At 44.0% G+C, this 18198-nt stretch overlaps 1 protein-coding gene across 3 annotated transcripts in view; it reads right to left on the bottom strand.

Annotated features, from left to right (window-relative positions):
- ME2 (malic enzyme 2) overlaps positions 1-18198 on the bottom strand; it is a gene marked incomplete in the record, with an annotated part of 77291 nt that overhangs the window by 46511 nt on the left and 12582 nt on the right. For 2 of the 3 annotated variants that reach the window (XM_070050174.1, XM_070050175.1), the window contains 1 exon segment: positions 7837-7956. In XM_070050174.1, the coding sequence (XP_069906275.1) occupies positions 7837-7944 (108 nt within the window). 3 annotated transcript variants of the gene reach the window in all.

The raw sequence follows: 18198 nt of genomic DNA on the forward strand, positions 1-18198 counted from the left end.
TTAATGAAGAATGGAATGGGAGAGGGAGTAGCAGGTGGGATGAAAGTGGGAGTGGGAGGGCAGGTATGGGGGAAGAACCTCTATATTCCAAAAGCTGTACCTATGAAATTATATTTATTAAATAAAAGCCTTCTAAAAAAATCTTAGGGCACAAAGTTCCTAGTCCACAAAGTAAAGGTGTTATGAATTATCTTCTTCAACATCCTTCTCCAATTAAGTTAATAATTTGCCCAGATATTTATTATTTATTTAGCTCTTTATTTTAAATGGAGTCCCTTAGCACACTCAGATTTGGCTAGAATAAACTAGACTCTTGAAAATAATACAAGTTTGAGAGGCTGGTATTGTTGCCCAGTGAGTTAAGCCACCACTGGTGAGGTCAGCACTCAGTACTGGAGTGCTGGTTCAAGACAACTACTTCACTTCCAAAGCAGCTTCCTGTTAATGAGCCTGAGAAAGCAGCAGATGATGGTCCAAGTGCTCTGGTCCACCTGCCACGCATGTGGGAGACCAGGACAGTCTCCAGTTCCTGGCTTTGGTCTGGTCCAGTCCTGGCTGTTGGAGCCGTCTGGGGAGTGAATCATTAGAATGAAATTCTCTCTGGCACTCTGCCTTTCAAATCAATCAATCAATCAACCCATCTCTTATATTTGGGGGCAGGTGTTCAGTCTTTAAGTTTAGACACCCAACAAGGCCCATATGAGAGTGGCTAGGTTTGAGGCCTTGCTACAGCTCCTGATTCCACCTTCCTGCTAATGCAGACCATGGGAGGCAGCCATGATGGCTCCAGTAACTGGGTTCCTGCCACTCATATAGAAGACCTGGACTGACTTCCCAGTTCCTCGCTTCAGCTAGGCCAGGCCAGCCAAGCCCCTGACGCTGAATCCATCTGGGAACTGAACCAGCAGATGGAAGCGTTCTCTTTCAAATAATAATAATAAAAAAATACATGAAATATTTGCTTTAGGGCCGGCGCTGCGGCTCACTAGGCTAATCCTCTGCCTAGCAGCGCCGGCACACCGGGTTCTAGTCCCGGTCAGGGCGCCGGATTCTGTCCCGGTTGCCCCTCTTCCAGGCCAGCTCTCTGCTGTGGCCAGGGAGTGCAGTGGAGGATGGCCCAGGTGCTTGGGCCCTGCACCCCATGGGAGACCAGGAAAAGCACCTGGCTCCTGGCTCCTGCCATCGGATCAGCGCGGTGCGCCGGCCGCAGCGCGCCGGCCGCGGCGGCCATTGGAGGGTGAACCAACGGCAAAGGAAGACCTTTCTCTCTGTCTCTCTCTCTCACTGTCCACTCTGCCTGTCAAAAAAAAAAAAAAAAAAATTAAAAAAAAAAGAAAGAAATATTTGCTTTAAAATATATTTTACTGATTTTATGTGAAAACTGGGAAAATAAAAAAATTTAGATGGCAGGAAGGATTTGAGAATTGCTGGCTAACATCAATAGTGTTATTTTTTTCATTTCAGAAGGACTCCTATACTTCTGATAAATTGCTTCATTAAAAATGCTGGCTTCTCTTTTGTTAAGGCAGCCAACACAAAGGTAGAGAGAAAGAAAAATAAGGTAGAATTTGGAGGAAGTGAAAGAAGTCGAGGGTAGGAGGCTATGCACACAGTTCAGAGCTGGCCCATCTTATAATCAAACAAAAAATCTTAGGGCACACAGTCTGCAATCACCTGCATTCAGCTGTAATCAGAACAAACCTCAGCCTATATACTCCCCAGATTTCTTAAGAACTGTCATATGGAAACATTATTAAAGTGTAAATTGCAGGGCAGCCATCTGGCCCAGCAGTGAAGACACTTCTTGGGGGACCTGTGTTGTGGGGCAGCAGGTTAAGCCACCAGCATCCCAAGTAAGTAGTTTGTGTCCTAGCTGCTCCACTTCCAATCCAGCTCCCTGCTAATGACCCTGGGAAAGCAATGGAAGATGGTCCAAGTACAAGGGCCCCTGCAACCCACTTGGGAGACCTGGCTAGAGTTCCATGCTCCTGGCTTTGGCCTGGCCCACCCCTGGCCACTGCAGCCATTTGGGAGGTGAACCAGCAGACAGAATATTGATCTCTCTCTGTAACTCTGCATTTTAAATAAATAAATCTTTAAAAAAAACAAAAAGACATTGCTTGGATGCCTGCGTCACTATCAGAGTACCTAGGCTGGAGTTCCACCCTTGCTCCTGATTCTGGCTTCCTGCTAATGTGCACCCAGGAGGAGCAGGTGATGGCTCAAGTGGCTGGGCCCCTGCCTCCCAACATGCTAACATCCAGATGGAGGTCCCAGTTCCTGGTTTCAGTCTGGCCCAGCCCTGGTTGCTGCAAGCATTTGAGGACAGAACCAGAGAACAGGAGATCTCTATGTCTGTCTTCTTTTCTCTATCTCTTTGCCTTTCAAATACATAAAGAAATAAAAAAATTTCTATTGTAAAATGTCACTTACAATTACTTCTAAAAGCTTTAAATCTGCACCAGAAATAATCTACAATTCATTTATTATATACTTTCTATACTATGCTATACTTTCCACTCATGATAATGAAAAAGTTCTGGTTCTAGAGTGTGGTCTTCACTATACAGCACTGAATGTACTTGGCACTGAACTGTATACTTTTCAATAGCTAAACTATAGATTTTACATTATATACAATAAAAAAGTTTTATAAACATAGTAACCAGTATATTTTCAGTCAACAGAGATTAGACATCCATGTAAAAATATTCAGAATTCAGTCCTGCTTTAATTATTTAACTATTTTATAAATCATAGTAGCAACATACAATTAAAAACAATATTTGTAAATATGTGAAAGATAATTGATGTAGTCAACAGGTTTTGAAACACAAATTTGGTTTCGTAATATGGCAAATTCCCATGGAGTCTATGACCATGAATTAGGAATCACTAGTCCTTATTCTTTCTTAAACAAAAAACCAAATTCTTCCTGCTACTTAAAGGAATGCCAGATGTTGCTGTTGATTTCTTTTTTTTTTATTTTTTATTTTTTTATTTTTTGACAGGCAGAGTGGACAGTGAGAGAGAGAGAGACAGAGAGAAAGGTCTTCCTTTGCCGTTGGTTCACCCTCCAATGGCCGCCGCGGCTGGCGCACTGCGGCCGGCGCACCACGCTGATCCGATGGCAGGAACCAGGTACTTATCCTGGTCTCCCATGGGGTGCATCCTCCACTGCACTCCCGGGCCACAGCAGAGAGCTGGCCTGGAAGAGGGGCAACCGAGACAGACTCCGGCACCCCGACCGGGACTAGAACCTGGTGTGCCGGCGCCACAAGGCGGAGGATTAGCCTAGTAAGCAGTGGCGCCGGCCAACTGTTGATTTAACAATGTTGCAGTGGATTCCTTTCTGAGAGGAGGAGCGTGGTGGGGGCAAGAGGCGCAGAGTCACCACACAGACCCCGGGAATCGGGTGAAAGCAGGCTTGAGGCAAGCAGCCCGAAGACTCGTTTATTTCAGTTGGTACAACAGCTTATATAGCCAACACAGCCAATCCGGTCAAGGGGCAGTTTATGCCCTAACCAATCACAGCCTGTTGCCAGGCAGGCTCTGTTGCCAGGTGGGTTTCAAAGCCATTCCTGAGTAACTGAAGCTCACTTGCCAGTGGCCATCTTGGCATGGCCTTCTCATTCCACCACACTTCCTGCTACTTCAGGGATTGCCAGAAGTAGCCTTTCAATGATGTAAACATGCAGATGCTAGCAGAGATGTTACCCAACATCAAAGATTTCTAAGACCAGAGCATTACATTTTACATGTTTTAGAGGAAAGAGTACCATAATGCATTTAGATTATCCTCTTCCTTGAAATTCATTTTCCACTTAATGTGTTTTATAAATTTCTTATATTTCTTAAGTCCCCAAAGTAGGTTCTGAATAAATTACAGCCACGGGGTCAGTGCTGTAGTGTAGTAGGCTGAGCCTCCACCTGTGGTGCCAGCATTCCCATATGGGCGCTGGTTCCTGTCTGGCTGGTCCTCTTCCAATTAAGCTCTCTGCCTGTGGCCTGGATGATGGCCCAAGTGCTTGGGCCCCTGCACCCACATGGAAGACCCGGAGGAAGCTCCTGGCTCCTGGCTTTGGATCGGCCCTTCTCTGGCCAGTGTGGCCATCTGAGGAGTGAACCAGTGGATGGAAGATCTTTCTGTCTCTCTCTGTTTGTAGCTCTACCTCTCATAAATAAATAAAAAAAAAAAAATCTTAAAAAAGATTCTATCCATAAGGATAAAAAACCCCAACCTATTTATCAAATGTCTACCATAACGCAAGGCATTGTAAAAGACACAAAGATGCCGGCACCGTGGCTCAACAGACTAATCCTCCGCCTTGTGGCGCCGGCACACGGGGTTCTAGTGCAGTCGGGGTGCCGGATTCTGTCCCGGTTTCCCCTCTTCCAGGCCAGCTCTCTGCTATGGCCCCGGAGTGCAGTGGAGGATGGCCCAAGTGCTTGGGCCCTGCACCCCATGGGAGACCAGGATAAGCACCTGGCTCCTGGCTTCGGACCAGCGCGGTGTGCCGGCCGTGGCAGCCATTGGAGGGTGAACCAACGGCAAAAAGAAAGACCTTTCTCTCTGTCTCTCTCTCTCACTATCCACTCTGCCTGTCAAAAAAAAAAGACACAAAGATGTATCTGAATAGTGCCTGTCCAAAAGAAACCTGAAATAGCCAAGACAGGAACTTATGAAAACAAACATCAATGACTTCAATCATAGCTTTAGATACGAATAAAGGACACAGCAGCACACACTGATTACTCGCCACAGGCACAGAACATAAAAGTGCCACGGAGTTTCAGAGCTGGAAGCAGTCACCCCGCATGTGGTGGTGTGAAGCACTTCTACTGGCAAACTGGGTCTCACTGAGTTGCATCTTGAAGAGCAAGCAAGTTGGAAAGGTGAGGGAAAACAAGTGAATTAGAAGATGCTTCATCAACTTTCACTTAATCCACCAACTGCTCACTGAATTTTCATCTGTGCCAGGTACCAAGAAGGCAAAGATGAGGTGATCTTTGTGGTCCTTTGTCAAATTTCCCTGCATAGACCTAAAACCCCTCAAAACTTATACAGAACAGTTCAATATTTTATTTTCCCCTGACAATGGGAAAAAATGGAACTGAACATTTCAAATAAGACATACCTTTCACTTAAATGTACCTTCCCCTAAAAGGTGAACTTCATACACTGCAATAAACTCAGTGTATCCCTTTGCAAACTTCCTGTAAGAATTCTTCCAGAATTACGCATACTGACTATTTAATAATATACAGGAGCAATTCAAAATGTTCATGGAAAAAATGGTTAAAAGATGAGTTGCAAAAATTTCCAGGAATAGTTTCTTTCATAGTATGTATTTTTTCTTTTTTCTTATTTACAAAAGGTAGGCTCTGTTTATTTAGTCAAAAGCAGTGGACTGACATGTGACTCAATACCACAAGAAACCACTTCTCCACTTCCTTCTGAGTCCCAGGGCTGACACCAGACTGGCAGGAATGCTGCTGAAGTGTTGTCTAAGGCCTGTTCATAGGTTTACAAGTTCTCATTGAGGGCAATCTGACTGTGTGAGAATGGCCAGGTAGGTCACCATCAGCAAGTCACTGATGCTGCTGTTGAGCATGGTCTGGAAGTCATCGGGAACTACTTTGGGTACCTGGTTACCCAGGCTCATCAAGAAGCAGCCCACGGTGTTGTCAGCTAACATTGTTCCAGACGGCACATCCTCTGCATACTCTAACACTGTGCTCAGGGCATCCTGGATGAGGGTGGATGCCCCTCCTACTTCCTGCAAGTCACTCCAGAGTCCAATCACCTGGTTGGGGCTACAGGCCTTCATAATCAGGTCAACTCCAACGTGATCAATGTCATAACGGGCATATTTCACATCAGAGGTGTGAACACCACTCCATGGTCCCAGGGACACCCACTGAAGTGCTGACGTAGGCCTTGGTTCTCCTGTGGCCATTCTGAAGACTCACATCCACAGTGAGGTGAACGGGGTTGGGGGCCTCCCAGCTGTAGCACTTGCGGATCAGCACGGAATGTTCCTTGATGTCATGGCCTGTAGTGTACCAGCCCAGGATGAGTTCATTTGGACAGATTTTTTTGTGCAATTCATAGATGTTCTTAGCAAATTCCATTCAACGGCCACTTCATCTTCTGACTCATGCAGCACTGGAAAACAATTGGTGACCTCCACTGAGTGCTTGTCAACAGTTCCCAGTAGGGTCCTGATTACTCGGGCAGCGCCTTCGTTGTGCCACTCGTAACTGTCCAAGACGGAGGCCAAAATGACCAGACACAGTCTGACCACGTGGCCACCAGGGAAGGGCCCTAGGAGCATGGGACTAGGCAGCGAGGGCACCGAGGTCTGTGCAGGGGCTTATGCAGAGGCTGGGGTCTGGCTTAGACCTGTAGCTGCAGCCAGCATTGGTGCTGGTGCTGGGGCGGAGGCTGGAGCTACAGTTACACCCGGGATTGTGGCTGGAGTGGCAGGAGATGCACTTGTGGAGACTGCTGGGGTAGCCATTTTGTCAAGAAGGAAGAAGCCTCATAATATGTATTTTCCATGAACTTTCTGAAAACCCCTCATGCGCACACACACACACACACACACACATCCATGTGTGTGTACTTTAGTTAGACGTATACATTACTTATATATCTTTTAACCATACACTGGATACCACATTAAGCATGTCAAAAGCCTTATCTCATTTAACACTCTGAAAGCATCACAGGGTACAAAGTATTATTTTTGCCATTTTACAGATAACTTCAAGTGAGCTGCTCAGAGAGCTCTGTACAATACCCACAGTCATACAGCAAGTAACAGATGGAGCTGAATCTGAACCTAGGCTATCAAAATGTAAAGTCCAGGCTGCTGCTGCTGCTGCTTTTTCTTTCATTTAAGATTTTTGTTTTACTCATTTGAAAGGCAGAGTTACAGAAAGAGAGAGGGAGAGACATCTTCTATCCGCTGGTTCACTCCCCAAATGGCTGCAATAGCCAGGGCTGGGCAAGAGTTAGGAGCTTTTTCTGGGTCTCCCATTTTGGTGCAGAGTCCTAAGCACTTGTGCCATCTTCTGCTGCTTTCCCAGGCGCATTAGCAGGGAGCTAGATCAGAAGTGGAGCAGCTGGGACTCGAACGAGTGCCTGTGTGGGATGCTGGTGACACAGGTGGCAGCTTTACCTGCTATTCCACAATGCTGGCCCAAGTCCAGCCTCCTTAAGTATTATATTTATTATTTAATATTTCCACTAAAAAAGCAAAGGACTTGCCCACAGAACCCAGTTTCAAGAACAAAGTCAGGACTGGATCTCAATCCTGCCCGTCACCTCTATCCCCTGATGCAATAGTCTCAGTCATGGGCAAAACTGTGTGCCAAGATTTGCAGAAAGTTGGATGGGCTTTAAATGAAGGTTCGCTTCACAGTTCTGACCCCATTTTCCAATGGGCTAACTCGCCCAGGAAGAGTATCTCGTGGGAGTTTCATAAATCCAACTATTCCATATTTGCCCCAAAGTTCTTGCCAAAGTACTATTCTGGGATTTTGTTATTGTTGTTGTTGTTGTTGTTCTCTTTTCAAAACTAGACGCAGGAAGCAAATTCAATCCTCTTCTGGTTGTAAAAATTGAAAAAAAAAAAAAAGCTAAAATTTAGGTGTGTACAGCAGCGATGATCTTGTCAGGTGGAGAAGAGAGAACGTAAAGAAAGCAAATACTCCTGAACAACCTTAGTATAAAGCTGTGAAACACAAAGTTTTATCTCTGGCATCAATCTGTATACATGAAACCTTATAGGAAGAAAGAAAATATATACTGGTATTAGTAACACTAACCTTGTTTGTTCTTGGATTCAACATCAGTGGCTTGCCTTTCTCTTTTATGTGCAAATGACGACATGCCCAAGTACAAGGCATGGACGCAACTCTGAATCGAGACAACATCTTTTCTTCCACCTAAGGAAAATGAAGCAAAGAAACCACTGATGAGAAATGGGTTCTAGGATTGCCAGTACATCAAGTATCCATTTTCCAAAGCAGATTTAAGGGTTTATCTTTCCACAGATGAAAACATTTTTCCCAAACATATCTATTGTTTCCAAAGGCTGTAAAAGTCAAAAGGGTGACAATAAAGTGACCATAAAGACCTCCTGGTGGGTTGGCATTGTGGCATAACCACTGCCTGTGATACCAGCATCCCATATGTGTGCTAATTCAAGTCCAGGCTGCTCCACTCTTTTTTTTTTTTTTTAAAGATTTATTTATTTATTTCAAAGTCAGAGTTACACAGAGAGAGAAGGAGAGGCAGAGAGAAAGGTCTTCCATCTGCTGGTTCACTCCCCCGGCAACAGCCAGAGCTGCACCAATGTGAAGCCGCACCCATCTGAAGCCAGGAGCCTAGAGCTTCTTCCAGGTCTCCCACGCAGGTGCAGGAGCCCAAGCACTTGTGCCATCTTCTACTGCTTTCCCACGCCACAGCAGAGAGCTGGGTCAGAAGTGGAGACGCAGTATCTCAAACCGACGCCCATATGAGATGCCAGCACTGCAGGCAGTGGCTTTACCCGCTACATCACAACGCCGACCCCTCTGCTCCACTTTTGATCCAGCTTTTTGTTAATAGCCTAGGAAAAACAGTGGAAGATGGTCCAAGTGCTTGGGCCCCTGAACCCATGTGAGAGACTCAGATGAAGTTCCTGGCTCCTGGCTTCAGCCTGGCCCAGCCCTGGCCGTCAGAGCCATCTAAGGGAGTGAACATCCATCTATCTCTCTCTCTCTCTCTCTCTCTCTCTCTCTTTATATATATATATCTCCCTAACTCTGACTTTCAAGCAAATAGATAAATCTTAAAAAAAAAAAAAAAGACTTTCTGGTACCACTCTTAATTCTTGGGTAGTAATCACTGCTTCCCTACTGTATGTGTCACCTACTATACACCAGATGTGGTGTTAAACATTCAACCTCTTTCTAATCCACGTAAGTACAGCCAGGTCTCAGTCTCCTACTTGTGAGAGAAACAACTGAGAGGATAAAAGACACAATAACATCCACTAAACAGCAAAGGGAATTTCACTGAATGAATTCAGGAGACTAGCTTAATAGGTAAAAATCATAGAAAAGCCTGAAACATACATATTTTGAGGAAGAGAAGCTAACCAGATTCCCATCTAGATACAGAGTTGTAAAACACCATATCCAAGATGTCAATTTTTTAAAAGATTTTATTTATTATACATACAGTGAGGGAGAGATAGAAAAAAAGGTCTTCTTCCATCCGCTGGTTCATTCCCCAAATGGCTGCAAGGGTCAGAGCTGGGTCAATCTGAAGCCAGAAGCCAGAAGCTTCTTTTGGGTCTCCCACGCAGGTGCAGGGGCCCAAGTGCTTGGGCCATCTTCTACTGCTTTCCCAGACCATACCAGAGAGCTGGATTGGAAGAGGAGCAGCTGGGACTAGAATTGGCACCCATATGGGATGCCAGTGCCACAGGTGAAAGATTAACCTACTGTGCCACAGCCCCAGCCCCTTAACATTTAAATTTGATATACTATAATATTTTGTCTTTGAAAATATATTTAATATTATATTTAGTATTAAAATAGTTATAGAAATTGGCCACAGGACATATCAAGTAACTTTCATCCTTTTACATCTATCACCAACATATGGGAATTTTCAAAATTCACAAAATTTTCAAAATTTACAATACATATTAAGCCTCCAATATTTAGTGATAACAGATTCTTCTGTTTATCAATGCTCCCACCAAAATTAGAATTTACAAATGCCCATTTATTTCCTTAAACATCATATATTATTTCAATTATCATACAGTAAGTTCCTTTTGTAAAATGGAATTTCTATTTGCTGAGATAGCCATGGTCTGTACATGGGGAGAGGGCAGCAAATACATAAGGATTTAAAAAAAATTATCTGAGAAGCAAAGAGACAGAGGGAGGAAGGGGGAGAGGGAGGGCACGAGGGAGGGGGGAGGAAGGGAGGGACAAGAGAGACCATGAACACGAGGAGAGCACTCCTATCCACTGATTCACTTTCCAGATGCCTAGGCTGGGCCAAAATCAAGAGCCAGGAACTCAGTTAAGGTCTCCCAGGTGAGCAGCAGGAACCCAGTTACCTGAGCCATTATTGCTGCCTTCTAGGCTCCACATTAGCAGGCAGCTGAAATCACAAGCCAGAGCTGGATATGAACCCAGGTATTATGATATAGGATATGGGTGTCATAACCAGTAGGCCTGCCAAAGGATTGTCTAGAAGTAATTTTTATAGAGACAAAAATCACATAAATTAAAATTAACCACTCTGAATTGAAGGATTCTGAGATACTAAGAAATTCTTAACATTGTACAAGCACCACCTCTGTATAGTTCTAAAATACTTTCAGCACCCCAGCAGGAAGCATCATATCCAGTAACCAGTGGCTCCCCATACCTCCTTCACCCAGCACCCAGCACCCAGCAATCTGCTGTTTTTAGGGATTTACTCAGAACTTCCATATAAATTTGGCACCTAAATTTGGCCAGAAAAGGTAAGAGATCTGTATGATCACTGGCACCATCAAGAAGCAAGAGACACAAACTACAAAACAGCTGATCTGTTTTCTTCAAAAATCTTAATGTCACGAAAGACAAAGACTAAGGAACTACTGTATTCAGAGAAGACTAAAGAGATATGATAACTAAATGCAAAACCTAATCCTGGACTGGATTCTTACTAGAAAAAAGAAATACTATGGAGAACATTATTGAGACAACTGGCAAAACTGGAAGACACATGGAAAATTACATAAAAATACTATAAAATTTTCTCAAGGTATCCTTGTTCTCAATATACACAGTAAAGTGTCAGTGGGCATATAATAAATACAAACCATATTTTGAATAATTTCAAAAGTAATTTTTTAAAGATTTATTTATTTATTATGAAAGTCAGAGTACAGAGAGAGGGAGAGACAGAGAAGAGAGAGACCTTCCATCCACTGGCTCACTCCCCAGATGGCTACAACAGCCAAGGCTGGCTGAGCCAGGATGAAACCAGGAGGCAGAAACTTCATCTGGAATGTCCATATGGGTAGCAGGGGCCCAAAAGCTGGGCCATCTTTTGCTGCTTTCCCAAGCCATTAGTAGGGAGCGGGATCAGAAATGGAGCAGCTGAGACATGAACTAGTGCCCATATAGAATGCCAGCATCACAGTGAAGGAGCTCAGGACTAGAAGCAGGCCAGACTAATTCCATCCTACGGCTCCTTGCCAGCACATACACAATAAACAGAGCAGGATAGAAGCCCACTGTAACAAATATTTGCTAACAGACAACAAGATTTAGATTTCCACAAAAACAAGTTAGAAAAGGCTCCATCTGCCTTTGTAATAGCTAATGTATAACCACACTTGCTCCTTAGAGATAATGTTTTAGAGACATACAAATACTCCTAGACTGCAAGTTCCCATGGCTTGGTCTCTTTTTCACCAGCTTCTCTGTTTCTTACTCAGAAAGAAGCTTTGTGGGGAGCTTCTCTGTGTCTTACTCAAATAGAACTTCATTTCTTCCCCTCTCACCATTGTAATTGTGTCCAATCTCATAAATTGTCAGACACCAGGACGTGAACCCAGACTCATCTCACCCATTTGCCCACAACAGCAGGTGGCAGCTTTACCCACTATGCCACAACACTGGTCCCTCAAAAATAATTTTTTTTTTTTTTTGACAGGCAGAGTGGACAGTGAGAGAGAGAGAGACAGGGAGAAAGGTCTTCCTTTGCCGTTGGTTCACCCTCCAATGGCCGCCGCGGCTGGCACATTGCGCTGATCTGAAGCCGGGAGCCAGGTGCTTATCCTGGTCTCCCATGGGGTGCAGGGCCCAAGCACTTGGGCCATCCTCCACTGCACTCCCTGGCCACAGCAGAGAGCTGGCCTGGAAGAGGGGCAACCGGGACAGAATCCGGCGCCCCGACTGGGACTAGAACCCAGTGTGCCGGTGCTGCAAGGCGGAGTAGATTAGCAAGGCGGAGGATTAGCCTAGTGAGCCGCAGCGCCGGCCATTCAAAAATAGTTTTTAAAAATAACTCTAAACAGTAGCATCAAGTATGCTAATAAATGCTGGAGTAGCAACTTACTTGCACAATAAAATCTCACTTAAGACTGAAAAATACTTTTATATTTAGGGCTAAAAGATATGACATTTTAGTTCATTTATTTATTTGAAAGGTAGAGTGACAGAGAGAGAGAAGGAGAAACAGAGTGAAATAAGAGATCTTCCATCTGCTGCTTCACTCCCCAAAAGCCCACACAGGCAGGTCTGGGCCAGGCCAAAGCCAGAAGTCAGGAGCTCAATCTGGGTCTCCCCTGTGGATGGTAGGAATTCAAGTGCTTGGGCCATTAGCCCCTGCCTCCCATTAGCAGGTGCACTGGCAGGAAGCTGGATCTGAAGCACGGTGCTGCAGGGACTCAGGGGATACAGGTGTCCTAAGCAGCAGCTTAATGCACTGTGCCACAAGGACCATCCCAGGTAAGACTTTGAACTATGTGTTCATGTTACAAGAAAGGGCTTTTTCTTTTTCTCTTTCCAAACTTTCTATCAAAGCGGAGCAGCTTCTGATAAGTAGAATTTCAAATTCACCAAAGGCTGGCTTCAAAGTTCAGATCAGGGGTGGGTGTTTGATACAGTGGTTAAGTTGTCGTTTGGTATACTGACATCCCCCGCTGGAGTGCCTGGTTCAAGTCCCAGCTCCACATCTGATCTAGCTTTCTGCTAATGCATATCCTGGGAGGCAGTGGTGAAGGCTCAAGTACTTGAGTCCTTGCCACCCAAGTGGGAGACCTGCATTGAGTTCCTGGCTCCTGGCTTCAGCCTGGACAAGCTCTGGCTGTTACAGACATCCAGGGCATCAACCAGTGGATGGCAGATCTCTCTACCTTTCAGATAAATTTTTAAATTAAAATGCTTACATCAATACCAAAAATATGTAGACTGGGTTAGGCTGCATTTATTTTTTAAAAATTATATAAAACTCTAACTTGGCTAACCAAAGAAATTCCCAGAAGAGAGGTGGACACTGTGGCACAGCAGGTTAAGCTGCCACCTGCTATAGCCATATCTCATGTTGGAGAGTCACTTTGACTTCACTTCTGATCTACCCCGCACTAATGTGCCTGTTGCAGCAGATGACAGCTGAAGTATCTGAGTCCCTGCCACTGACATGGGAAACCCTGATGGAGTTCCTGGCTCCTGGCTTCAGCCTGGCTCAGCCTAGGCCATTGAAGCCATGTGGGGAGTGAATCAGAGGATGGAAGATATCTCTCTCAACCATTCCTGCTCCCTTTTTTTGCCACTCTGCATTTCATAAATGAATAAATTTTTTTATTTATTTGAAAGACAGAGTTACAGAGAGAGATCTTTGATCCATTAGTTCACTCCCCAGATGGCCACAACGGCCAGAGCTGCACCAATCCGAAGCCAGGAGCCAGGAGCTTCCTCCGAGTCTCTCATGCAGGTGCAGGGGCCCATGGACTTGGGCCATAGCAGAGAGCTGGATCAGAAGAGGAGCAGCCGGGACTAAACTCAGTGTCCATATGGGATGCCAGCGCTTCAGGCCAGGTCTTTCACCTGCTGTGCCACAGCGTTGGCCCCAATAAATTAATTTTAAGAAGGAAGACATTCCCAGAAAAGTTATCATTCCAAAAACAATAAGCTTTTATTGTCAAAAAATTTTCGATTTACATAAAAGTTGACAAGATTGTATAGAGATACCATATATTCCTTCTCAGTTTTGGTTTCTCCTGGTGTCTAGAACAAGTTTTTAAGATGTTAAAGCAGCAAAGTTTTTCTGGGGAAAATAAAAAATGACCGCAACACTTTAAATTGCATTAGAAAAGCTACAGGGTTCAAAGGGTCTCAAGACCATTGTTTTATGGACAACACTATTATTTTTTAACAGCAGTGTAGTTTGGCACTCAAAACTAGACTTCCTTTCTAAAAAGCAGAAGGTATGGTCTGTTTTTATAAGATTCTTGAGCTTAGTTTTTATATTTTTATGAGGTTGTAAAAAATAATCAGTATGTGATAGAGATGCATGTGGCCCCCAAGGCTTGAAACTTTACTATCTAGCCCTTTCCAAAAACATTTTTGCCAGCCCCTACTAACAAAGGTTATAAAACCCTGTGACCTGAAAGGTAAGCAGTACAATCTCTCTATGTTGTTTATACACACATATACAATCTGACTGGGGACAGCGTTATTTTCAGATTAGTTCTGCAGTTGCAATCCAGAGGTCAGCAAGGACTTCAAATATGGGACATTTTAAAAGTGTTGCTGGCTCAGCTCTCTGCTGTGGCCAGGGAAGTGCAGTGGAGGATGGCCCAAGTACTTGGGCCCTGCACCCCATGGGAGACCAGGATAAGTACCTGGCTCCTGCCATTGGATCAGTGCGGTGCACCAGCCGCAGAGCGCCAGCCGTGGCGGCCACTGGAGGGTGAACCAACGGCAAAGGAAGACCTTTCTCTCTGTCTCTCTCTCTCACTGTCCACTCTGCCCGTCAAAAAATTTAAAAAAAAAAAAAAAAGTGTTGCTGGGAGGCAGCGCTATGGCACAGCAGGTAAAGCCGCCACCTACAGTGCCGCATCTCATATGGGTGTGGTTCTAGTCCCAGCTGTTCCACTTCTGATCCAGCTCTCTACTATGGCCTGGGAAAACAGCAGAAGATGGCCCAAGTCCTTGGGTCCCTGCACCTGCGTGGGGGACCTGGAGGAAGCTCCAGGCTCCTGGCTTCGGATCAGCGCAGCTCCAGCCATTGCGGCCAGTTGGGGAGTGAACCAGCGGATGGAAGCTCTCTCTCTCTCTCTCCCCTCTGTTTCTCTCTGCCTTTCCTTTTCTCTGTGTGTAGCTCTTTCAAATATATAAATAAATCTTAAAAAAAAATTGTTGCTGATTACTTATCTGTGGACACAGCAACATTCCAGCAGATGAAAGAACTTTCTCTCTCTCACTCTTTCTCTCTGCCTTTCCTTCTATCTTTGTGTAGCTCTGACTTTCAAATATATAAATAAATCTTTAAAAAAAATTGTTGCTGATCACTTACTGGTGGGCACAGCAATGTTACAGCTGTTTTCGATCTCCAGCATCACCACTGCTGTCCACCACCCTCTAAAGTGACTTTACTGAGTAAGACCATTGGCGGGAGGTGCAATCGCACCCAGCTATGGATGCTGATCCTGCTATTAAATGTGATGCAGGGCTGGAAGTCCATACCAACAACGCTCCACTCATATTAAGTAGTCATGGATGCAATTAAGCTTTAAACAGTCAAAGTAAGCAGGGGATAAAAATGAAAAGAATGTGTCAATGATTTGAATGGCTTCCTGATCTTGACAAAAACATAAAAAGCATCATACCAGGGGCCAGGCCAAGACAGTAGAGACAGTTTTGCTCATAGCTTCAAGAAATAAATTTAGGGTTCTTCCAGTCCAGCTCTCTGCTATGGCCAGGGAGTGCAGTGGAGGATGGCCCAAGTGCTTAGGCCCTACACCCACATGGGAGACCAGGAGAAGCACCTGGCTCCTGGCTTCGGATCAGCGCAATGCGCCGGCCATGGCGGCCATTGGAAGGTGAACCAACGGCAAAAGGAAGACCTTTGTCTCTCTCTCTCTCTCTCACTGTCCACTCTGCCTGTCAAAAAAAAAAAAAAAAAAAAAAAAAAAAAGTCAGTTACACAAAGAGAGAAGGAGAGGCAGAGAGAGGGTGAACCAACGGCAAAAGGAAGACCTTTGTCTCCTCTCTCTCTCACTGTCCACTCTGCCTGTCAAAAAAAAAAAAAAAAAAAAAAAAAGTCAGTTACACAAAGAGAGAAGGAGAGGCAGAGGGTGAACCAACGGCAAAAGGAAGACCTTTCTTTCTGTCTCTCTCTCTCTCTCACTGTCCACTCAACCTGTCAAAAAAAAAATATTTCAGCAATTCAAAGTGGTTGGGTATACTATATATATAATAAATTCAGGTATATAATAGGATAAAAAATCCAATTTATAATAGCAACAGAAATTATAAAATAATTATTACAAAATACCTAGGGATACACCTAATGGAGAAACTAACAGACATAAAGAAGTCTTAAATATACAGATAGATTTCAGCATGGGAATATTCAGTGTTGTAAAAATGTCAGTTTCCCCCAAAATAATCCATAATTCCAAGGCAATTCCAATATTTATGGAGTTTTAGATTCAGCTCATAAGTACATTTTAAAGAGCAGATGTAACAAAATTCAAGAGAATGAAAAGGTAGGAATGTTCCCTGGCAAAGAGTAAAACCTGAATTCCAAAGACAGCAAGAATATAAATAGTTAAAAAAGAAAATTATCATTACAAATACCAGAATATCTGAGAATGAGGTTATAATCTTGGGGTAACACAAGCCTTTCCAAAGTAGTTTGTAAACCCTGATGCCATTTTAGAAAAATGGACCATATTACCAAAATTTAAAACCCGAGTAAAATCAGAGCCAACAAAAATCTAGTTAAATAAATAACATAATGGAAGAAACATTTGTTTCATATACAAAGACTTTTATCTGGAATGAATGAAGAACCCATACAAATTAAAGACAAATACATGGGGGGAAATTGGTACAAAGAGCCGGAGTTGTGGAATAGCAGGTTAAGCCACTGCCTGAGATGCTAGATCCCATATTGGAGTGCCACTAAGTCCAGGCTGCTTCACTTCCAATCCAGCTCCCTGCTCACATGGGAGACTGAGATGAAGCTCCTAGCTCCTGGCTTCAGACCGGCCCAGCCATTCTAGCCATTTGGGGCGTGAATAGGCAGATGGAAGATCGCTTGCTCTATTGCTGCCTTTCAAATAACTCTTTAAAAAAAAAGAAAGATGGTTACTTATGTCCTGGTTGGAGTCCCAGCTGTGGTTCTTCACTCCAACTTACAAATACAGACCCTGGGAGGCAGCAGTGATAGCTCAAGTAATTAGGTCCCTGATACCCACAAGGGAGATTTGGACGGAGTTCCTGGCTCTCAACTTAGGCTCAGTCCAGTCCCGGCTACTGAAGGTCTTCAGGGAGTGAATCAGCAGATGAGAGCTCTCTCACTTTCTGTCTGTCTCTCTCTGCCTCTCAAATAATTAAGAAAAAGAAAACAAATTTTTACCCAAACTGTCAAAAAATAAAATTAATATCCAGCATTGGTGAGGGTATAAAAACCAAAATGTTTAATAAAAATGGATAGTTTTTAGAGGGAAATTTAGCCATTTCTGTAAATTATGAACATATAAACTCTCATTCCAACAATTTCAATTCTAAGGTAGCTATCCTAGAGAAATGCTCAAATGTACACAACATGAGCCTAGATGAAGATGTATGTATTAGTATTATTTGTAACAGAAAAACTGCTGCCTTGTTCTACTTTTTTTTTTTTTTTTTAAAAGGAAAGCTACCTTTTGTCCCCACCGAGAGGCAATAGCCAAGGCTGAGCCCAGACAAAGTCAGGAGCAATGAACTCAATGCTTGTCTCCCACAAGGGTGGCAAGAACCCAATCACTTGCACCATCACTGCTGATCTCTAGGGTCTGTGTTAGTGAGGAGCTGGCACTGGGAAGTGGAGCAGGACATAAAACCCAGGCACTCTGATGTGGGATACAAGCATCTAATTTGCTAGGCTAAAAGCCTGCCGCTTGGACTTTTTTAAATATTAAGGAAACATGAAGAATTTATGAGTTAATGGATCTGCTGCTAATAGAAACACTAATGAACAAAATTACCTCTCTGCAAAGTAACGAACAAACTGTTTTCTCCCTACTCACACACTTCAGACATCAATTCTGTGAATTCATACTGTTTCTCTTCTACTGCACTCTCAACCCAGCTTACTTCTCTAACAACCAGAGACATGCAGTTTTTCTCCACACATTAAACAACTCCCCACTGAATACCAACTGGATGCTTTATAATTCAAGTCAATTCTGGTCAGATCTCACAGGTTAAGGTATCAATCTCACCAGACTGCTCCACTTCAGAGGCCAATTACAAGTAGGCTGCCCCCTACTTCTGACCCAGCAACTTGGGTTTGCTAATTTGCTAGGGTGGCTCAAAGAACACTGGGAAACATTTTACTTTCACTGACCAGTTTATCACAAAGGATACACACCAACAGCCAGATGAAGAGCTGAACAGGGCAAGGTCTGGGGTGTG

Source organism: Oryctolagus cuniculus, chromosome 10, assembly GCF_964237555.1.
Source record: "Oryctolagus cuniculus chromosome 10, mOryCun1.1, whole genome shotgun sequence".
NCBI lineage: Eukaryota > Metazoa > Chordata > Mammalia > Lagomorpha > Leporidae > Oryctolagus > Oryctolagus cuniculus.